The following is a 24,739-nucleotide window of genomic DNA, read 5'->3' as shown; positions in this document are numbered from 1 at the left end:
TCCACTGATCCGAGACAAGTGATAAATTGCTCAACGAAGCGATAACGCAGTAAATCGATTTTTTCACGGGCTGTATGGCAAGTAGCCCCTCGGCAGGCAATGGGAAACCTCCGAGTGCATTTCTGCCATGAAAAAGCTCCTCATAAAACAATCTGCCGTACGGAGTCGGCTTGAAACTGTAGGTCTCTCCATTTGTGGAACAGCATCAAGACGCACACCACAAATAGGAGGAGGAGCTCGGCCAAACCCCTAATAGAAGTGAACGCGACAATTATTTATTTTTTATTTTATGTATTACAAGTAGCGCCGCCGTTTTGGAATCAAATGTTGCGTATGTCACGGGCTTCAATTTCCGGCATCCGGCATCAAAAAGTCGTTTATCATGGCGAGATAGCGTTCGCCATTCACTTTTACGTTGGCGCCAGCTTCGTCTTTGAAGAAATATGCGCCGATGATTCCTCCAGCTCATAGACCACACTAAACGTTTGTTTTCAATGGATGTAATGGCTATTCTTGAATGGCTTCGGGTTGCTTTTCAGCCCAAATATGGCAATTTTGCCTATGGGTTACCGAATAGTGCGTTCGGTATCTGAAAGTTGTCCTGAGCAATGAACACTTTTCATAGAGCGTCGATTTTTGTAATAGAATTGTACGATTTGTAAACTTTGTTAAGACGTAAGTCTTTCCATGATGAAATGTCAACGAATACTGAAAAAGTGATTTATTTAGTTTGACAATAGTTACGTGTGATTTGTCAAAAAAGCCCTATTCGAAAAATTATATCCAATCTGATCACCCTTTGCATACAAATGTACGTACGTATGTTCGGCATGATCGGCATGATCGCCATTGTTGGCCAAATGACGAAAATACTTAAGTGTTGACGAGTTGTTTGGCGAAAATGCTCTGGCGGATGTTAGTTGCTTGTTCCTTTCTATTAGGGCACAAAACAGTGCAAATCGGGCCATAGTGAATACGATGTGAATAAGGCTAAAAGCAAAGATGCTATGGAGCTAGTTGGTATGCAAATGCAGGCATACATATGTATTTGTATGTGTGTATATGTGTATGGACATGACTGCGTATGTACAAAAAATGGATACAATCGCACAATATGTAAATTTGTGAATTTTCGCCAACAAAATTCATTTAGTTCTTCGGGATTTTTAGTGCAGCCAACATCAACAGGGTTGGGTGATTAGCATAGAAAAAAAGAAAATAATCGGCATAAGTGCAATAAAATAATAATATTGTGAGATAAATAGTATACATTTGAATTTAATTAAAATTACTTTTTCATCTCGATTGCAGCATTCGGCCGTTACTTCTGAGTGATTTCAAAGGGTAATTAAACTTTGTTAAACTAAGAATACCGACATACATAAATCTATACAAGCGTACATATATAAACATAAAAGTGTGTGTATGTATCAACAAATGAATGAACAATTTTTTTGGGAACCTTAAGCAAAAAAAAAAAAAAAAACAAAAAATAAATAAATAAAATCCGTATATATATGTACATATATCAGTGACATGGCGCTAGTTAATAATTTTTTTTAAGTCATTCAATTGCAGTTTTACTTCTACAATTCTGTTGTATTGATAAAACTGAACAAATTATTATTTTTTAACAAACCTATTCACCTATTTATTGGCCCGGAATATTTGTGGGCATGAAAATAGCCCAATTTGGTAGCTCAACATAAGTGGGACTGCCAGTGAGAAAGTTCATGCACATTCCTATAATTCATATACAGTACTAACATATGGATGTGTGTAGAGCAAGAAGGGCAAAAAAAACACCACAAACAAAAATATTATGAAATCAAAAATGTGAATTAGTGTTGAATAGAATTAACACATGGGCTAAAAAGTCCCGGGCCTAACAAAGAAATCTCTTTTTTTTTGTTAAAAATTAGCTTTATTTAAAAACGTAATTTCCATCAAGAACAATGCAATCATTCCATCGCGGCTCTCACATGTCAATATCACTTTTCGAAAAACGATTGATAAATCGTTTTACCGCTGAAACTGAAGCCTATGTTTCAGCGATAACCTCTTCATTCGAGTAAAATTCCTTACCGGCGAGCATTTTTTTAGGTCACTGAGAAGCAAATCTGCCGAATACGGTGGATGTGGGAGCTAATGCGAAGTTCAATTCGTGTTGTTTTGCCATGGTTTTGAATCATCAACACCGTCTTTTCTTTCACCCACTTTGAACAGAGCTTTTCACAGGCAAATGCTCATGCAATATAAACCCAATGCGTTCTTTTGATATCTTTACGATGCCAACTAACTAACGCAACTTCGCTTTTCGATCATTCAAAACGATTTTATGGATTTTTTTATGTTTTCTGCTGTTACCGTCACATTTGGACGTCCACTGCGTTGTGCATCATTGGTGTATCTTTGACCATGTTTGAAGTCAGTAAACCATCGCTTTATTGTTGTTTCTGATGGAGCACTTTTCAAGGCATTGCTTCGCTTGTGCCACCTATGTGTTAGGCCCGGCACTTTTCAACCCATGTGTTATTTATGCATATAATGGCACTTACATCTCTTTGTTGGGTATTTTGCCGAGCTACACAAAGGGAGAGAGGCGATCGCTATAATAAAAAAAACCTTTTTCTGTCAATCGACGTTTCGTGTCCACGGTTTCAAACCAGTGCACTCTCGAGTGGTAGTCACGCAGCAAACCATCCTGCTACGGCGGCCGGCGTTAAACTACCTCAGTAAAAATCAAGCAACGAAGTGCTGAGTGCAATCCGGAATCAATGAAAGTTATAGCTTGTAATATAATCCAAGTGGAGGATGCAAAGGTCTGCTTGCATTGGCATCAGCGGAGTATGTAGAACTTGCCTCAGTGCTGTTCTTAATGTCGTTTTGCTTTTACTTTCCATCGACTTTCAAGTTATTTCCATCGCTGTTCAAAGTGCTATGAAGTGAATTGATGTTGTCCTCTGAAGGTAGTATTTTAAAGGACGTGGTAGCATCTTAATGTATTTATTTATTTCTCTGAAGTTCGTATAGATCTCTATATCCGGAAACTGGAGCTTGAGAGTCGTGCCAGGGCGATATTTCCAAATATGCAGGATTGAAGCGAGTAGGAAATCTTTACCGAGGCTGGCAACTCAGTCTTCACTGACGGCTTCAAAATCTAATCGGATTTGGAGCAGGGGGTTTCTCTAAATCTGCCAATTTATCTATTTCCTTAAAATTGCCGAATACTGCTAGTGTTTTTCAGGTATAAGTCTTTGCGATCCTACAGGTATGCAGAATGCTTAGGGAACGCGGGAGCGCGGGAGCCAGGGCGATATTATTTATAGATATTTTTTCCCGAGGCTCTGACGATGCCATGGAGCAGATCCAAACAAGTCAGCTCCTGTAAGGAGGAGATCAAATCTCTTGGGTGTGCAGGTGACACTTCTCTGATCTGGATTTCAGTACATAAGAACATAGAGGGAAATGAAATTGCTGATAAGCCCATTAGGAAGGGTAGACTGAATTGCTTTCAGAGGTCTCCCACTCGGTCATCCGCATTACGCTGACTGTTGTTATTTCTCAGGAAAGCGCAGAACAGATGGATCTCCATTTCTTCGTGTAAGTCCTGGGGACGTTACGCCATTCAATTTTCGAACTCGTAGCTGTGTTTACCGATCATTCGACGATATGTACACAGGCGGAAAAGCTAGGTTTGCCATAATGGTATCAATACTTGGGGAGTTTAGACTGGTACTTCAACCATTTCACCTACCTACCTACATCTGACGGACTGACGGAAATTTAGCCTTAACATATAAGAAGTGGGTGTGGTTCTTTTTTAGCAATCCCAATAATATTTATTTCCGATCTAAATGAGGTGGGGAGAGCAACACGTGTATCAAGTTTGTGTGAGTTCTATCAAGTCATTATTGAGACGAAATTATAATAGGACTATGAATAAGTTCGTTATGGTTTTACAACAGATGGCGTAACTTGATTATTATTCCATCGATCCACATTTCCAAACATTCATTGGAGAGCTACTGTCGTAAGGCACAAACGTCAGTATAAGTTTTTTATTTGAAGCGTAAACAACAATATTTTTACCACACTTGAAAATGTCGAATTTCGTGCCAAATAATGTGTTTTTGCGGGGAATTCTTCTTCATTATTTTAATATGAAGAAAAAAGCAGCCGAAAGTCATCGTATCTTGGTGGAAGTTTATGGTGAGCATGCTCTATCTGAGCGAACGTGCCAGAAGTGGTTTGCACGCTTTAAAAGTGGTGATTTTGGCTTGGAAGACGAAGAACGCGAGGGTGCGCCGCCAAAGTTCATGGATACCGAATTGGAGGAATTGCTCGATCAAGATCCGGCTCAAACGCAAGAAGAGGTTGCAAAAACTTTGGGAGTTGATCAATCAACCATTTCCAAACGTTTAAAAGCCATGGGAATGATCCGAAAGGTAGGCCATTGGGTGCCGTATGAATTGAAGCCAAGAGACGTTGAACGCCGTTTTATGGCATGCGAACAACTGCTTCAACGGCACAAAAGAAAGGGTTTTTTGCATCGAATTGTGACTGGCGATGAAAAGTGGGTCCATTACGACAATCCAAAACGTCGGGCAACGTATGGATACCCTGGCCATGCTTCAACATCGACGTCGGCGCAGAATATTCATGGCCTGAAGGTTATGCTGTGTATCTGGTGGGACCAGCTGGGTGTTGTGTATTATGAGCTACTGAAACCGAATGAAACGATTACGGGGGATGTCTACCGACGACAATTGATGCGTTTGAGCCGAGCACTGCGAGAAAAACGGCCGCAATACGCCGATAGACACGACAAAGTTATTTTGCAACATGACAATGCTCGGCCACATGTTGCACAAGTGGTCAAAACATACTTAGAAACGCTCAAATGGGATGTCCTACCCCACCCGCCGTATAGTCCAGACCTTGCGCCATCCGATTACTATCTCTTCCGATCGATGCAACATGGCCTGGCTGACCAGCACTTCCGTAATTACGATGAAGTCAAAAAATGGATCGATTCGTGGATTGCGGCAAAACCGACCGAATTTTTCACAAAGGGAATCCGTGAATTGCCAGAAAGATGGGAAAAAGTAGTAGTAAGCGATGGACAATATTTTGAATATTAAATTTGTAACCATTTTACGTCAATAAAGTTTCAAATTTCGAAAAAAACCGCACGAACTTATTCATAGTCCTATTAATAAAAAGTGAAAATTACCCGCGCTTCGACTTTGAGTTCTTTTCTGTCTTCTACTCCTGAAAGTATACTATTCCAACCCAGCTTCCCCCATACATCTAAGATGAAGCTGAGTTGGGCTTGGTGAATCGAGATATACGCATTTACCCAAAAGTGGGACAGGCACCATCCAGTTTTTCCAATTTCACTTGCGTCATATTCCTTTAAGTGAATCATTTGTTACAATAGAGCAATTTGGCATAGAGATATCAGTTTAATTTTTTTTTTTGGAAAATTACCGTCAATTGGGATGTGGAATTGGTTATTGACCGACATCGCCCATTTTCAATATGAACCTACCTTAAGTAGAGTCAAATGTGTACAAAGTTTCATTGAAACATATTAACTTTTGCTGGAGTTATCGTGAGCGCGGACTGATGGACGAATCTATCAGAAAAAAAAGGTTTTTTTTTTTCATAAAATGTTATTGTAATATTATCCTTTAAGAATATGTATGTCAAAAAAATTTTAGAACGTAAATTTAAGTATGGTATATAAGTACATAAGTCTATATCTCGGTATCTTTATGCATAAAATCGGTATGTGAACCAAATTATAAAACCCTTGTGCACAGAGACGTGGGGGTATGAAGGAGAAATAGTAATAAGAGAAGAAAATATATTTGTTGGTTTATAAAAATCGCTATTCGGTAGTGGTCGAGTTCGAAAATTTGGTCATGAAACACCAAATGAAAGAAACATTTTTTTCTAGAAGCAGTTCCCCCTCGGCAAGCAATGGCCAACCTTCGAACGTAATTGAACCGCGATAGAGCTACTCATAAATAACCATCTGCCGTTCGAAGGCGGCCTGTAGGTCCCTCAATTTGTCGGAAAATATCAAGACGGCACACCACAAATAGAAGGTAGAGCTTGGCCAAATACCCAACAAAGAGTGTAAGCGCCAATAAATATTTTTATTAATATTATTAGTGTTATTATTATCAAAAAAAAAAAAAAGAAAAGCACATTTAAACAGCTAATTAATGTAATAAAACTCAAAAAATCATAAAATTTAATGGACACATGTACATTTTCTTTGAAGAAACTATGTTCTTGCGCTGACTTTGATTGCTGATTTCTTTGTCGCTTTGCCAATGCAAATATCCCGCTTCCGGCTGTCTGCCATGCATATTGCGTTTTTTTTTATTTTTATTAATATTTTTATGTACAACACACAACCAGTTCACTAGAGTCTTAGACTTACATTTGTTTTTATTGCTGTGGTTACAACCTAATAAAATTGCAGCAAATGTCTGTGTATGCACATACATATGTTCATACATTTGTGCAAAATTTAGACATATTCGTAAAAATATCATCTTTATTTAATGTTTAATGGACAAAAATTTTTAAATTCATTTCTGGAATTAGAGAACTTAAGCCAATAACAAAATAAGCCACAATTGTATGCAAAAATATTATTCGTACATAGCCATACAAAGAATATTTTATTAAAAAATAGTAGAAAAGAACGATTATTCAGTACTTTGTTGGGCCGCCTTTAGCTTTAATAACTGTTTGCAAAGGACGATGCATACGTTATACCAATACCTTGGTTTCATTAGCTGCAGTTTTCTCCCAGTCAACACTTAAAGCTGTCTTTAATGATTCTCCTTTCTAAGAGCTCCCAGACACGCTCAATTGGGTTCAGATCCGGTGATTGAGGTGGAGTTTTAAGTTACTTACAGTGGTAAAGAAGCCATTCTTGCACGAGATAAGATGAGTGTTTTGGGCCACTGTCTTCTTGAAACAAGAAGCCTTTAGCATCCAGTTTAAGTTTAACGACACTATCATGCAAATTATGTTTAAATACAGATGTTTGTGCATTTTATCATCAATAAAAACCATGTTTCCATTTTTCCTACTCCAGTTGCAACTATGCATCCCCAATCCACTACATTTCCTTCTCCATGCTTAACGGAATAAGGTTTTTTCATTCAGTTCTGTATTTTCTTTTCGCCAAACTTTTAGAGGGTCATTCGATGCGAAAACATTAAATTTCAACTTATCGTTCAATATTCGTTTTCCTAAAAAGAATCTGTCCCATTTATATAGCGTTTGGGGAACTCTGTTAATTTCTGAAATGTAGGGCTTGCGGTGCCACTCTGCTATGATAACCAGCGTTATACAGATAATTACCAACTGTTTATGGGTTTACTTTTTTATGCAAAGACTCTTGAATATTTCGGCATTGTATCGTGTCGATTATATATATTTGGATTTTGCCCGACTGATGCCACGGCTTGGTGGTCAATTAGTGATTGTGCCTAGCATTTGGTGGTCTCGTATTCAATGCCCACTGTGGACAAGATTCATGAAGCGAGAGACAATGACAAACAATCGCGTACATTTTTCCATATAAGAAGCGCCTAAAGGATGTTAGGTTGTAAAGGGTCTTTCAAAAGTGATACCTATACCTTAGTTGTGAATAATTCTTAGACGGTACCTTTTTTATGCCATCTTTGACATTTGTCAAGTATATAGATGCACAAGTTTACACGTTAAAATTATTGAAATTTATTACGAACAACTATCGCAAAATTCGTGATTTTGTTTGGTGGAATGAAGCGACAGTTTAAAGGCTGGTGAAAAAATTTCACGAGACTGTTTCTGTCGAGGTTAGAAAAAAGACTGGCATACCTAGGAGTTTGCATTTGCATCCTTACAGAACTCAACTAACACAAAAATTGAAGCCAACAGATCATTACCAGCGGAGAAATTTCGTAAATTAGTTTTTTGAAGATGAGGTCTTTCATGCAAGCAAAATCATATTTAGTGATTGAAATGAGCTTTCACACTGGATGGATTTGCCAACAAACAAAATTTCCGCAACTGGGAAGAAGAAACTCCTCGAGTAATTTCCGAAAAATCTACCCCATACCCTCTAAATGCACTGTCTGGTGTGGTTTTGGGGCTGGTAGAATAATTGGATCACAATATCGTTTTGAATGATCAAAAAGTGAAGTTGCGTGAGTTAGCTGACATCATAAAGATATCAAAAGAAGTGTTGGCTTTATATTGCATGAGCATTTGACTATGAGAAAACTCTGATCAAAGAGGGTGCCGCGTTTGATCACTGTCTTGTTTCATCAAGAGTCAATCAAGTCAATCAAAACAATGGCAAAACTACATGAATTATACTTCGAATTAGCTCGCACATCCACCGTATTCGCCGGGAGGTCCTCAGCAAAAATGGCAAACCTTAGAGTGTATTTCTGCCATAAAAAACTTCTCATAAAAAACCCATTTGCCGTTCGGAGTCGTTCGGCTTAAAACTGTAGGTCTCCCCATTTGTGGAACAACATTAAGACGCACGCCACAAATAGGGGGCTGAATACCTCAAAAGGGTGTAAGCGCTATTTATAAAGGGTGGTCAGATTGGAGATACTTTTTCCAATAGGATTGTTTTGATAGATCACGCAGGACTACTGTCAAACTAAATACATAATTTTTTCCAATATTCATTGACATTTCGTCATGGAACGACTTACCCCTCAACGACGTTGACAAACGTACTATTGCACGACGAAAATCGACGCTCTGTGAAAAGTTGTTGTTGCGCGCTCAGACCAACTTATGGTGCTCAGCGATGAGGCCCATTTTGGTCTTAATAGCTACGTCAATAAGCAAAATTACCATATTTAGCCTGAAGAGCAACCCGAACAGCCATTATAGCCATTGAAAACAACCGTTTGGTGCTACCATATTTTTCCAAAGATGAGGCTGATGCAATAGTGAATGGCGAACGCTATCGCGCCATGATTAACGACTTTTTGATATCGAATGCCGGAGAGTGAAGCCCGTGATCTCAACAACATTTGGTTCCAACAAGACGGCGCTACTTGCCATACAGCTCGTGAAACAATCAATTTACTGCGTTGTCGTTTCGGTGAGCAATTTATCTCTTGTCTCAGATCAGTGGATTGTCCACCAAGATCGTGTGATATCACACCTTTGGATTTGTATTTGTGGGGGTATGTCAAGTCTAAATGCTTTGTGGATAAACCAGCATCGACTGAGGCATTGAGGAAACTAAAATTACTAAAGTTATTCACGAGATACGGACCGAAGTCCGCCAGTGATTCATTCTGTTTACGGATGGCGGAATTACGGGGCAGTTGCGGCCATCATTCGAAAGGGATTATTTTCAAAGAATGAATGTCATGAACAGTTCTACACAAGAAACGTTGTCCAGATCAACACCATCCAATTCCAGCCATACAAAATCATTAATCGTCTCTCGATAGCGCAATCCATTCACCGTAACTGTTGCTCCAGCTTCATTTTCGAAAAAGTAAGGTCCAATGACTCCACCGGACCATAAACCGCACCAAACAGTCACACGTTGAGGATAGAGACATTTTTTAACAATAACTCTTGGATTTTCTGAGCCTCAGATCCGACAATTTTGCTTGTTGACGAGGCCAGCGAGGTGGAAATGGGCCTCATTACTCAAGATGATTTTTCGATGAAATTCCGGATCATTTTCATGCATTTCAGTGATCCAATCAGCAAAGACACCACGTTGTTGATGATCGGCCGGCTTGAGTTCTTGTGTGAACTGGACTTTATAAGCCTGAAGACCCAAATCTGTATGCAAAATACGACGTAATGACGTTTGTGGAATGCCTAATTCCAAAGAACGACGAGGAATAGACCAACCTGGGTTTTCTTCAACACTTTCGGCTACAACAGCACTATTTTTGGCTGTTCTTGAGCGACGTGCACGGGTTTTATTCTTCACATCACTAACTTGTCACAACAGCTCGATTTTTTCACCAATTTCTGTATTGCGGTCAGACAAGGTGCTTCACGTTGACCCAAAAATGTTCGAGTTTTACTAACCGTCTCTGCCAAATTTTCACCATTTTTATAGTGAATTTTATTACTTTCAATGCGTTGTTTAAGCGTGTATCGTTCCATTTTTATTACAGGCGTAGTTTCTACTTGTCAAATATCAAAAAATGACAACTTCAAAAGTGACATCTACCGAAATAGCGGGCCATTCAAAATAACACCTGTTATTGGAAAACCCTTTATATAGTTTAGAATGGCCATCACACGAAAGTCGGGGAAGATTTCGGCTTTTTAAATATTTTTATATTGATTAAAAACATAAAATAAATGTATAGTTGAAATCACATTTTAATTACTTATTTATTCTTTCATTACATTATTAAGTTACACAAGCAAAAGAAAATTACCAGATTCCTCACTTCATTTTATTTGTTTTGCAATTACAAAAACGCTGTATGGGGCTTAGACACCCGTTCAAATTTATATTTACAAAAAGTAATAAGAAAATTTTAACCCTTCATGCATTTAAGGTCTTAAACAACACTTCTCCTCTTGGTGATGGATAATTGGAATGTTTTGGCGGTGCAAACTTCCTCTTCGGCGATTGGGCGCGATGGCACTACTATAGTCTCAAAGGAACGTTTGGTGAGTATGTTTACTTGGTGAGTAGAAATGAACACCGATGGGAGTCCATGGAAGTGACGAACGAGAGTACAAGACATTTTATCGTTTTCGTTTTGAACAGATGCATAGTAAGTAAATATGTATGTATGTGTGTGCGTATGCATGCTCATAGCCACGCACTCACTGATCGGGGGTGTTTGACCGAGCGTCGATGAAAGCAAGACGTCGCTAGCAACGTTTTTGTTTTTTTTTCTCAATAGAAGATCTCAAAAAATGTATATCTGTATACCAGTTGCTGTAGGCAATTTGGTTTGTGCGGTAGGTCCGGATTCAAAACCCATTGGGAACATGAAACATCAAATGAGAGGAAAAGATTCCTCCGATAGCGGCCATTGCATGACTGGCGGTGTAAAACCTCTGAGTGCTGATTGCTGCCATAAAAAAGCTTCTCATAAAACCATCTGTCTTTTGGAGGCTACATAAAGCGGAGAAAAGGCAGACACTTTTGCTAAGTATCGTCAAGATACATTTAAACCGTAAGATGCACAGCGAGCAGCTGACATGCAACCTTGTCAATTTGATGATGATACTCACATTTCAGAAGTCACTGTAACAGAACTAATTGAAGAGATAAATAAATTAAAACATAAAAAGTCACCCAGATATGATCTTAAAACTAGTGAAATTTTGAAGCAGCTCCCTTACAATGGCAAATCTGACTCGAATTATGAATGCCTCGTTTAAAATAAAATATTCCTCCATTTATTGAAAAAAAGCTAGGAAACCCAGGAAACGACGTTTCATCATATCGCCCAATATCTCTCCTTCCAACGATTCTAAAGCTAATGGTATAGCTTTAAATAAATCGCCTTAATCATAATGCCTGGCTGTCTCCTGATCGAAAAACATGAAACCAGATCGATCATGTTGTGATAGATGGAAGACACGCTTCTAGTGTATTAGATGTACGTACGATCCGAGGACCCAACATCGACTCGGATCACTACCTTGTTGCAGCCAAACTGCGCACACGCCTCTGTGTAGCAAAAAACGTACAGCTACCTACGCAAAGAATGTTCGACATCGAAAAGCTGCAATCACAAAAGACAGCCAGAAGATTCGCCACTCGACTCTCACTCCTTCTCTCATAGAGCACTGCCCAACAAACCGGCATGCACGAGCAAATGAGCAACATTTCTCGTTCCCTACGTACCACCGTCGAAGAAGAAATCGGATTCCGGCGAGCCCGAAAAAACAATTGGTACGACGAGGAATGTCATGCTGCCGCAGAAAGAAAGGATGCCGTCTATAGAGCCACGCTGCGATCGGGCACAACGCGAGCCATGTGGGATCGCTACAGAGAGCTAAAAAAGGTAGAGAGACGTATTATCCGAAGAAGAAACGAGAGGTCGAAATACGTGAGTGCGAAGAGCTTGAGATGCTGGCCAACAGGAACAACGCCCGAAAATTCTACCAGAAAGTTCGGCGGCTTACAGAAAGTTTTAAGACCGGGGCATTTTCCTGTAAGACAAAGACGGTGAACTCTTGACTGACGTAAAAAGCAGTCTTAAATTATGGGGCGAACACTTCTCGAACCTGTTAAACAGTGACAGCTGCGCATGTCACAGAGAATGTGAAGATCCCGATACCCCAATCGTTGACGACGGAATTGTCGTTCCGTTACCCGACCATGACGAGGTGAGAATAGCAATAACACGGCTAAAAAACATAAAAGCCGCGGGCGCCGACTGACTGTCGGCTGAGCTATTCAAACATGGCGGCGTCCTCTCTCGACGAACAAAACTAACACTCTACAGGGCTCTCGTCATGCCCGTCCTAACGTATGGCGCAGAAGCTTGGACGATGACAACATCCGATGAAGCGACTCTTGGAGTGTTTGAGAGAAAGATTCTGCGCAAGATTATTGGACCTTTGCACGATGGTAGCGGCGAATATCGCGGCGATGGAACGCTGAGCTGTATGAGCTTTACGACGACATAGACATAACGCAGCGAATGAATATCCAGCGGCTACGTTGGCTGGATCATGCCGTCCGAATGGATACAAACGCTCCGGCTTTGAAAGTATTCGATGCGGTACCAGCTGTTGGTAGCAGAAGAAGAGGAGGGCCTCCTCTGCGTTGGAAAGATCAGGTGGGGAAGGACTTGGCTTCACTTGGTGTGTCCAATTGGCGCCGGCTAGCACGAGAAAGAAACGACTGGCGCGCTTTGTTAAACTCGGCCAAAATCGCGTAAGCAGTTATCGCGCCAATTAAGAAGAAGAAGAATCTACCCGTTCACATGTGGCAGATTACCTCCAAAATTGGCAATCAGCTGTCGAAAAAGTAGATAATCCACTTATATGTGAACGTATTATAACACTCAACAATAGACCAACTACATAGGATAACCCGAACTATAGAAAATTCACTCGAAGAAAAGAAGGTATGCTTTGCGAACTTTCTCGACGTTTCAAAGGATTTTGACAAAGCATTTCATGCCATGGCGGTCTACTAAATAAAATTAGAGCACTGCTGTCCGACCAATATTATCATGTACTAAAGTCATATCTGTCGGATAGCTTCTTCCGGGTTCAACCAGATGAGTAGAGGGACTGAAAGAAATAGAAGCTGGATTTTTTCAGGCTGGTGTGTTGGGACCCATTTTATATACACTTTTTTATATGTGATTTATCAGTTATTAAAAACTGTGTTAGTTCAACATTTGCCGATAACACAGCAATACCTTCTGGTGGTAACACAGAAGCCGAGACTAATACACAACTTGAATGCACTCTGAATGATATTCTTGCGTGGATAGAAACATGGCGAATTGAGTGTAGCGACCGAATGACTATACGAGGTGTGTTCAAAAAGTATTGCGAATTTTACGTTTTTTCAAAAATTATTTATTCATTCATCAATATCTATTTTGTTCCCTTCAAAGTAATCCACATGAGATATGATGCACTTGTGCCAACGTTTTTTCCATCCTTGAAGCACTTCAAAAAATCATTTTTTTTTAATCTTGTTCAGCTCCTCCTTCGATTCCGTCTTTATCTTGTCAATCGTGGCGTAGCGTCGTCCTTCCATCGGTCTCTTCAGTTTCGGGAACAAGAAAAAGTCACAGCGGGCCAGATCTAAAGAATACGGTGGCTGTGGCATCATTAGTGTGTTGTTTTTGGCCAAAAAGTCGCGCACAAGCAACGATGTGTGAGCAGGGGCGTTATCGTGATGCAAGAGCCAATTTTTGTTCTTCCACAAATCCGGGCGTTTCTAGCGGATTGCTTTGCGCAAATTGCGCATAACTTGCAGGTAATATTCTTTATTGACCGTTTTACCCCGTGGCCAGAACTCATGATGCACAACGCCCCTGCAATCGAAGAAAACGATAAGAAAAACTTTTACATTCGACCGAACTTGGCGCGCTATTTTAGGTCTTGGTTCGTGCGGCAGCTTCAATTGAAATGAATCATAAACCCATGATTCGTCACCAGTTATGACCCTCTGGAGCAAATTTGTGTCGTCGCGGACAGAGTCCAACATCTCATTAGCAATGTTCATGCGATGTTGCTTTTGGTCGAAATTGAGCATATGTCTAGGTCCTCAGCAACTTCTCTAACGGTGAATGGCCAATACCATTTTCTTCACTTCATCAATTTTTTCGTCTGTTGTTGAAGTGCTTGGGCGTCCGGCGTCCGTCGCACTTTTCGTCGTTCACATCTTCTCGGCCTTCTGGAAATATTTTGTATCACCGATAAACGTTGCTTTGATCCGAAGTAGCTTCTCCGTATGACACAGTCAACATTCGGAATGCATCCGGGCACTTAATTTCGTTGTTCACACAAAATTTTATACAGGTTCTTTGATCTATCTTTTTGAATAGGTAAAAATCGAAGACGAGCCGAACACGTGCAAGCACAGCAGCTGTCAACAATTATCTGAACTTTCAAAATGGCCGAACTTGTCGGCATGAGTGAGAGACATGAGTACTAACATATCGCCACAAAAAAATCGAAATTCGAATATAAGTAACCTGCGAAAATTCAAAATTCGCGATACTTTTTGAACACACCTCGTAGATGCTAAGCTTAAGGTGCAACGAACACAAGAAAAAGTAGAAGAATTTGAAAACAAATATAAAAATCTCTATTGGTTCATGGGCAAAAGGTCCAAGTTATTAATATTCAACAAAATTCTGGTGTAAAAGCAAATTATAAAACCTGTATGGATTAATGGAATACAACTTTAGGGTTGTTCAAGTTCCAGCGATGTACTGCAGATTTAAAGATTTCAGAATAAAGTATTAAGGTGCACCGTAAATGCTCCTTGGTATATTCGCTATAATGACTTTGGTATCGAATCAGTCGCCGCCACAATACAAAAGTATGCGAATTCATACATGGATAGACTTCAATGGCGAAACTTTGGTACTATCTGACATTAGCAATTGGAAGACAAGGCTTAAACAAAAGAAGCCAGATAATCTTTCCGAGCACCCATAAAACTATCTGCATTTTCTATTAGGCAAAACTCAACGCGTATTGCTCGTTCTAACTGCAATGTTAATAAAAGGGTTTTTAATCAGAGGTGTTATTTTGATATTCAAAGAAAAATGCTATTTTTTTAAATAAATGATCGGATGTTTATTTCATTATAAAGAGGAAGGTATGTCGTTAATAGTGGAAAATAACATCAGGTAGATGACCACCACAACCACGCTTACAGGACAATTTCATGAAATTTTCCATAACCGAATGGCAAAGTGGCTGCCCTATGTCCTCGATAGCCTCACGAATTCTATCTTTGAGGTCTTGCATAGACCCTGAGCTGTTGGCGTATACCTTCTCTTTCACGTGGCCCCAAAGAAAAAAGTCACAAGGTGTTAAAACACAAGATCTCGGTGGCCAATTGTGATCACCTCTTCGAGAGATAACATGGTCCGTAAACTTTTCCCGTAAAAGATCAATGGTTTCGTTGCTTGTGTGGCATTCAATTCCGGCCATAAAAAATCGTTAATCATCTCTCGATAGCGCAACTCATTCACCTGTAACACCTGTTATTGGAAACCCCTTTATAAAAAAAAACATGAAGCTGTGGGTCTCTCCATTTGTACAGCAACATCAAGATGCATACCAAAAATTGGAGAAAAAGCTCGGCCAAACACTTAACAAAGGATTTACATGCCAAATATACGAGTATATATGTATGTATTGTACGCACCTACCCTATGATCAAAAAGTACCGGGAATGTTTAATTTAAACGAACCGCTCACGTGGGAACCGGCCAATATTCTTTTCTTATGTTGGTAGGACTGTAAGACACAATCTGTCACTATTTATGCGTTTCGAAGCGTTTGAGAGATGCTGGACGTCGCAAACGGCCAGAAATGTGGGCAAACGATTCTTGGATTTTGCATGAAGATAACGCGCCGTCGCACCGAGTCCAAATTGTGCTAGATTTTTTGACCAAACACCAAGTAAATACCATCGTGCAAACACCGTATTCACCCGATTTGGCCCCGTGCGACTTCTTTTTGTTTCCTAAGTTGAAGTTAGCACTTCGTGGAAGGAGATTTCAGTCGATAGAGGAGATCAAAGAGAATGCGACGAAGGAGCTGAAGGCCATCCCTTCGTCGGCCTACCAGGGATGCATGGAGGACTGGGTTAAACATTGGCACATGTGTGTTGCTTCAGAGGGGTCATATTTTGAAGGAGATAAAATAAATTTGCCTGAAATTTAACTCTGCTTTGTTTTATTTAAACATTCCCGGTACTTTCTGATCATAGGGTATGTATGTAAAGTGGCATAAGCTAGTTGTTTGTTGTTGTGAAGATTCAAACAATCTCACAAATTTTCTAAAAATAAAATACACTGAGCGCTCATCGCTATTACTGCGAGCATCATGGAGCATCCGTCTATGCCAGCAGTTCGTAGGAAGCATTGCGCTCGTTGTGATTTGTGTTGAGATTGGGAACTAAAGAAGGAAATATTTTTACATAAGACAACTGAAGGCAAATAAAAATTTGTGCAAAAATATTGAGGCAGTTAAAGTATTTCAAACAAGTTAAAGTAAATAAATAAAAAAAGTGTGTAAAATTTGTAATGGATTTAGGCACTGATATTTGGGGTCAACTCGCTGTCGAGGCGTCGCAAGTGTACCTTTCCGATGGCACCGTACGCACGCCCTTCGCAGACACGGTACGATAAACACAAATTAGTTAAAGCATTTTTCTTTGAACTGCACTTTCACTATCCGATGCATAGTACGAAAACCTAAAAAATACAGCCTATTATATGAATACTCGTCCAATTAAACATACATACCTACCTACTCTGCTATTTTTGTGCTTTGTCGGGGGTGCATTCGAAATCTTATTCACAGTTGTATGCAGTATACATTTGGTCAATCGTAAAGTGGCCTATTTACTATACGCGTAGTAACCTTGAAATGATAAACAAAATGATCAAACAAAAAGACAAAAAATTCAAATTATAACCTGTGCACTATGTAACCGCTGCATTATATTTTCTTGCATTCCAGACAATCGAAAAATTGCCCGACAAAGTGCTGCTCCATATCTTCTCTTACCTGTCGCATCGTGAAATTTGTCGTCTGGCACGCATTTGCCGACGCTGGCGTCAGATAGCCTACGATACGCGTCTCTGGAAAAATGTTTCACTACGTCCGGAGGTGTCCGGCTTACATGTGGGTTCAATGGAATCTTTGTTAGCCCTCATCTCAGTACGTTTCGGCCCAACGTTGCGTTATATCGAGCTGCCGATTGAGTTGATTACGCACACAGTGTTGCATGAGCTCTCAGCCAAGTGCCCCAATCTCACACATATGCTGCTGGACTTCTCCACAGGTGAGTTATTGCATTTTCCCATATCCCGAGTATTGAAATACTGACCGTTCAACTCTTTTGCCAGCTATGCAACTGCACGATTTCAGCGAGATGCAGGCTTTTCCCACCAAACTGCGCTACATGTGCATCTGCCTTTCGGAGGTGATCTTTATGGAGGGTTTCATGCGCAAGATTTACAACTTCATCAACGGTTTGGAGGTGTTGCATCTCATCGGTACATACGAGAAGTGTGAAGAGGAGGAGGAGGAGATTTACGAAGTTATCAATGTGCATAAACTCAAATCAGCCACGCCCAATTTGCGTGTGATCAATTTGTATGGCATCAATTTTATTGACGACTCGCATATCGATGCTTTTAGCTCCAATTGCATTCAGTTGGAATGTTTGGCTGTGAACTTTTGCAATAAGGTTTGTGGCAGCACACTAAAGACATTGATACAGCGTTCGAAGCGCTTGAACTGCTTGCTGATGAACGGTACTAGCCTGAAGTCGGAGTATGTAATGCAGGTTGAATGGGATAAATGTGCCTTGCAGGAGCTTGATATTACCGCTACCGATTTGTCCACCGAATGTTTGGTTGATCTTTTAACAAGAATACCCAACTTAAAGTTCTTGTCTGCAGGACAAATTAACGGATTTAACGATACTGTATTGAAGCAGTGGATGGAATCGGGATTGACGAGGTGAGTAGGCTTCCGTGTAATAGGAGTAAGTTTCCGTGCAATTAAATTTCCGTTTCGTGCCTGCCCATCACGAATATCGAGTTGGTATAACGACGCGTTTTTCGAGGCAAACCACTTGAATTCGCAAGCTTTCGACTTCCTCGGCGTTCCGCTATTCAACTCATGCGCCATCTAATGGAATAAGTGTTAATCAGAAGGGGCTATGTTTGACGAATACAGTGGGTGTGCTAGCTTTTCCCACAGTCTCATCCGTCTTTCGCAACTTATATGTAGTTTAAAACTCCTTGCTGGTCTCATAAAATGCAAGACACTGCCTTCTTGCTGATTTTCTACGTTTGGGAATCGTGAAAAACTTGTAGATGAAGTTCTTAAAGCAAGCGCCATTTTTCAAGAGGTAATAGTGAAGCAGGCCGCCGTAGCCGATGGAATGGTGCGTGACTACCATTCGGAATTCAAAGAGAACATAGGTTCGAATCTCGTCGAAACACCAAAAATGCAGAAAACGTTTTTTCTAATAGCGGCCGCCCTTCAGCAGGCAATTGCAAGCCTCCGAGTGTATTTCTGCCATGAAAAAGCTTCTCATAAAAAATATCTGCCGTGCGGAGTCGACTTGAAACTGTAGGTCTCTTCATTTATGGAGCAATATCAAGACGCACGCCACAAATAGTACGAGGAGCTCGGTCAAACACCCAAAAAGGATACACGCGTGTATGCGGGTATATACATATATATATATACATATATATATATACACATTTTTGCATCATATAAGCTGTATTTCTATATATATATACATATATATAATAATGAAGCAGAAGTTCCTAGAAATGCAGCTTATATGATGCAAAAATTGTTGGTTGGATTAATGTTGCCAGATGCCCATCCCATAAAAGAAACTATCCCGAGTATAACATATTATCGACTAGACTAGGTTGTTCAATAAGTTTTGCGGTTCGATAAGAAAAACACAATTTTATCGTTTGAACTGGTGGGGGGTCATTTTTCCCAAAATCACTTTCCCAAAAAAATTTTTTCCCAAAAAATAATTTTCCCAATATTTTTTTTCCCAAAAATATTTTTTCCCGCTTTATTGTTTTTTCCCGAATGCATGTTTTCCCAAATAACTTTTTTCCAATAGATAGCTTTCCCGAACAAATACTACTGAAATTAATTTTTATTATTCTACTATTTCACATTTTTCGACGATTCCGACAATATGAGTGTATATAATAATCAAAAATCTTATACTTAAGTAATCGAAAAAGATTCGAAAAAGTTTTTCAATATACATTTTTCAATTCGGATAAAAAGACAAGGTAACGAATGTATCCAACTTCACTCATATAAACAAGTTTTTTCACGTCATTCTTTTCGTGTCAAAATTTCATGAGCCAAAATTTACTGCCTAAAGTCAAAATTTCTAATTATGGCGGAATTAATTGAATGCAAAAAATCATTTCTTTTCAAATAATAAAAAATGTACTCGCCCATTCATTGCAAATGTATATGCGATATTTTACAGACGAACGATATTTTGGGAAAAATATTTTATGGGAAAATTTATTGGGAAATTTTTAGTTTGGGAAAAATGGCATTGGGAAAATTATTTTTTGGGAAAAAAAAATTTGGGAAAAAATTTTTCTGGGAAAGTGATTTTGGGAAAATTGTACCCCAATCGTTTGAACTACACTTTAATATGCAGTATAGTCTTCCTGAACATTTACACTTGTTCCAGCGAGATGGAAGGGCTACAAAATGCGCTTCTACAACTGTTGTGACCTCATCATTTGATGGAAAACGTTTGCTATTCAGGATTTTTTAGATCTGGAAACAGATAAAAGTCACCAGTGACCAAATCTTGTGGATGCTTCAACAATTCGAGCTTTAATTCATACATTGCAGCCATTGTGAAAATGCTCTTGTGACCCGGCGCATTGTCCTGATGAAAAATATTTTTTTTCTTTTGCTATGGGGGTATTTTTTACGAATTTTCCCCTTCAGCTGGTCTAAAAGTTTAAAATGGTATCCAACATTTTTTTGTTTTATCAGTTTGCAAGTAATCCACAAACAAAATTCGTTTCTCATCACAAAAAACGGATGCTAACACCTTCTTGGCCGATTTTTGGACACGAACTTCTTTCTGAACCGAAGTACCAGATTCACAGCACTCTTGTTTTGATTTAGGATCATGGTGATAGACCTAAGTCTCATCCGTAGTGATGATTCGACGCACAAACTCCACTTTACCATTTCGAAAACGCCCCAAATGTTCCTGAGAAAGTCGTTTTCGAATGTGTTTTCGTTCCATTGTTAGGGAATGTGGCACCCATTGTGCACACAGCTTTCTGAAACCCAATACTTCAATCAAAATATTGTTTACATTGCTTCTACTAAATCTCTTTCGGTCACTCGACGATTTTCCATTACGATATCCTGAATTTTTTCTACGATTACTGCTGTTGTCTCAGCAACCCATCTTTCTACTGTACTAATTGATAGCGAAGGGGCCAAGGCGAATTTATTACAGGTGACAACAAACCCATATAAGTAAAATCCTACATGTATTTGTTGTTGCGTTTGGTCCAACCATCACGTCAAAATCAGCAAGCAAATGTAAACATACGAATGTAAACATACCAATACATACAAACAAAGCATATCATTTTGACGCAAGCCATACCTACGGTGAAAAATTCAGCTGGGTGAATGCTGTCACCTTAATAAATCCACCTTGGAAGGGCATTATACACTTTCAATATTCGTTCAAAAATTTCTTTCGATTTTAAACTTTCCAAAAATAAAAATTCAAGCAAAATTCAAATGCATGACATTTCGATACTAAATGGCTTGTAAATAAAGAATGAATTAATAGATTGAAATGAAACTTCCAATACGTTCATATGATGAGTGGACCAACATATCAAAAAAAAATAAAAATTTGGCTAGTAACAGCGCCCTCTCTTATCGTACCGTAAATCTTATTGAAAAACCTGGTCATTCTCAATTCTTTAGGCTACAAGAGATCAAAAGTTGCTCACAGTTTTAAGCTGTGCTTGTACGGACGCAGTACTTCGAGTTTAAAAGTAAGGATTTTTTTGGACGTAGCTACTGATCAATCATGTTTAGTTTTCGTAATTTTTAGTAGCAATTGGCATTTGATAGATCTTGCCCTCCTGAGTCTGGGTACTATCACACTTGCCTCTACCTCGAATATCTGTTAAATTAACACGTTTAAACCCCGATTTAAGTCAAGAAAAAATGGTCTCGAATTTTTCAGCGATTTATTTTAAAAGCTACTTGAGTTGTAGATCCCCTTTTCTATTTATACACCATTTTAATGATCTCTAAAACATAGTTTTTAAGTCTGTAATGTCGTTTTTTGTTTTTCCATTCATGTACATCGAGTGCTGTTGGAGTGACAGTCCTTGGCCGGATATAGAGCTGGGCCTGTCGTATGAACGATTAAATTTGTAATCCCATCTGTTACTTTTCCCAGGCTTTGAAAGCTTGAAGTCCTGGAGCTGAGGAGAAAAACACACTACTAATTTTCGCTCGTTCAGCAAATGTTGATGTTTAGATTTTATTTCTTTTCTTTTTCCCCCTTATATGTATATGTACACTTAATGAATCTGAGTTTCGATTCGATAAAATTGTTTCAAAGTCTAAGTTAATAATGCACATTATACCGAATCCGATCAATTTTTTTGTCTCCATGAGTGTTACTTTTGAGTCGTTGAAAATAATCATCGAAATTGAAAATGAAAAACAATAAATAAGGATAGCTAAACTGTATACTTTTGCTTTTGCCAGCCAGCCAGCCAGCTATTCCAGGTTCTCAAAAGGTGGTTTCACACGGGTTAACAATCTCGACTTCCATAGAGCAGGGAATGCACAGAGAAAGTGGAAGATAGTTTGCTTTTCTCCGGTCGATTACAACTGCGACAGTATGAATTGTAAGGAATACCCATTTTGGCTGCTTGCTCACCTATGGGTCAGAAACCAGTTACCACTGCCGTGAGTTGGCAGGTATTCCCAGGTATTCTTCGTTTCATATTTATCAATGTTAACGTTTGTTTGTGGTTGTAGGTGGGCCATAAAGTTCTGCTGATTTTGCATGTCGTCCCTTCTGCTCCCATCCTCGATTTGTAGGTATTTTGGGAAGATTGCAATTCGAACCTACGTTACGCCGAATGGTAGTTAGGCACCAACCCATTCAACTACGGCGGCCAGTACCAGTGCAGTAGAGGAGCTGCTTGGAAATCTTCTAAAGTTGAAGGCCATTTTTCGCCGAATTATCCACAGGGTAATTTTTTTTAATTTCTTTCTTTTCACATATGCGATGAGGGAATTATTTGGTAGTTTTCGAATGGCTATTACAAGAGGCGTGCAGGCGTCCGTTGCTGAAGATAAAAAGTTGTTCGTAAAAGTTCGCACTTCTACATTTGGTTAATAAGTCGATTGAGAATTCCAAACAAGTTATACCAGAGGGCGAAAATATTGCAACATGTTGTACCCCTTGCCAAGAATTATTCCGACATTGCTCTGAGATCGGCATTAGCTGTAGAACTAATAATTCATAATTTATTTGCAGATCGCTCATCTCATTGGATTTGGACTCTTCGGATAGTATTTCGGATGAGGCATTGCAGAAATTCCTTACACGTCACGGCCAACAGTTGGCCGCCTGTTGTCTTTCCGGCATGCCACACATTACCGACCAACTTTGGATGAGTATCCTACCAGTTCTGAGCAATGCAAAGTAAGTGTTGAATTCAGAAAACTCCGCTAAAATTAACTCGCTATTTAATTTCGAAAGAATCATTGTTATGGGCACTGGAGAAAAACTCGGCGTTAATATACATGTGGATCAGCTGATGGATACGATTGCATCGAGTTGTGGAAATTTGGAACGATTGGAGTTGAGGTGATTGAAACATATGAAAAGTTTACGAACAAAACTATAACAATGAATTACAATTTTCCAATTTGCGAACTTTCCTCTGCATAGATGGGATCCGGATAATTTGCGTTTCTCAGACAAGAGCCAGAAAGCCATCGATTTATTGCGTGTCAAGTGTCTCAAGCTGCGTTGCATGGTGTTGTGGTGAGCTCTGGAATCATAATTAATTTATTCTAAATTTTGATTTACCAATTATCTGTTCTATTCTAAATGTTTAGTGACGGTCGCTACTACGAGACGGTGAAGGCGAACTTCGAGCGCGCCGATCGTGTGACTGTCGTACGAACTACGACTTGTTGTCGCGTCTCACCTTATCATTTGCTCCGCAACTACAATGAACTGATTTTCAATTGAGGAAGTGATAGAACTATTCGATGCTGTTGTTGTTGTTTTAATAGCTATTTTTCGTGCACTTTGATATTATTGTTATTATTCAAAGAAAAATTTAAATTAAAAAATGTAAACAAAAAGCAGTACAAGATATTCATTAGAGGCAGTAGGCATACAAATTACACGTGAAAAATAGAACTGGCGATCAGGAAAGCCTTGATCAACTTGTAGTCAAATCGAGCAAAAAAAAGAAATAGAGAAGTAAACAATTTAAATATCAGTTCAAAAGTAAGGAAGCAACTAATTCTTGCGCATCAGTCGGTTTTGTCTTTTAATGGCCAATGACTGCATTTCTGCAGTATAAGCACTTCAAAAGTAGAATCCTTTGGAAATAATGAATGATGTTACAACGAAAGCAACCCAGATCTTTGTATGCGATGGGTGGTGGTTGGACTCCGATGACGGCATTTGGGGTTAGTCGCCCCATGCGTTGTTCTTTTATTCACCAGCCTTCACATCTACAGTTCTTATTTGACTTATGTAGCGAATAGTTAGTTGGTTTCGGTGTGCCCAGTAGTCTTCAATCAGCCTTTTAGGTGACGGTAATCTGGGTGATTACCACTAACTTTGATTTGCCATAAGATGGGCTCCTCATACGTTGACCTCCTCAGCGCGTCGTTGCTGATGTTGTTCGGCCAGCATATTCTACAGATGATGCGGAGGGATTTGTTGAGGGAAGATTGTAGCCTCGGTATTATAGTGTTGGAGACCAGCCATATTTCATACATGAGCGGAATGAAGCCACCTGACCAAAACCCTTAATCCCAATAGTTTCTTGCTGTGGATGCAACGGCTTCTTCATGACGACGTGTTGATTTTCTAACCCCATATGCGGCAATTATGTTTGCTAACGTAGCCGCCGACGTGAAAATTAACTTGTTTATCGATGATTGTTCGGTAAAAACGCTCAACTTCAACAACACGTTGTTCAGTCAATTTTTTTTTTTCAAGCTAAAAGTGATCCGTTTTCTAAAGGTCTTATAGCTTAGACTGACGGCGGCGCTAATCAGGAATACCGGCATTGTGACAGACGGTTGTTACGCAGATTAGTGAGCAGCTGATTTGCTTATAGAGTAGCTTCGTCAGTAAAATATTGACTGCAGGCAACAAATATGGGTATTAGCTGCGCCGCTTGTAATGCTCCGAAATATCAAAACAATAATC

At 39.4% G+C, this 24,739-nt stretch overlaps 1 protein-coding gene across 4 annotated transcripts; it reads left to right on the top strand.

Annotated features, from left to right (window-relative positions):
- The first annotated feature begins 1,135 nt into the window (after positions 1-1,135).
- On the top strand, positions 1,136-23,658 carry LOC128855323 (F-box/LRR-repeat protein fbxl-1). 4 transcript variants are annotated; one of them, XM_054090135.1, is made up of 9 exons: positions 1,136-1,194; positions 1,312-1,344; positions 10,581-10,695; positions 17,218-17,542; positions 17,607-18,225; positions 22,817-22,984; positions 23,042-23,149; positions 23,234-23,329; positions 23,404-23,658. In XM_054090135.1, the coding sequence occupies exons 3-9, from the start codon at positions 10,609-10,611 to the stop codon at positions 23,537-23,539; spliced, it is 1,539 nt and encodes a 512-aa protein (XP_053946110.1). In that variant the 5' UTR covers positions 1,136-1,194; positions 1,312-1,344; positions 10,581-10,608; the 3' UTR covers positions 23,540-23,658. The 4 variants fall into 4 exon arrangements, with proteins under 4 accessions (XP_053946110.1, XP_053946109.1, XP_053946111.1 ...); XM_054090134.1 differs by having other exon boundaries at positions 1,148-1,252; XM_054090136.1 differs by having other exon boundaries at positions 1,163-1,189.
- Positions 23,659-24,739: the final 1,081 nt, after the last annotated feature.

Source organism: Anastrepha ludens, chromosome 2, assembly GCF_028408465.1.
Source record: "Anastrepha ludens isolate Willacy chromosome 2, idAnaLude1.1, whole genome shotgun sequence".
In the NCBI taxonomy this organism is placed as follows: Eukaryota; Metazoa; Arthropoda; class Insecta; order Diptera; family Tephritidae; genus Anastrepha; species Anastrepha ludens.
Note: the sequence above shows the minus strand (reverse complement) of the source record. Positions and strands in the feature narration are given on the sequence as shown.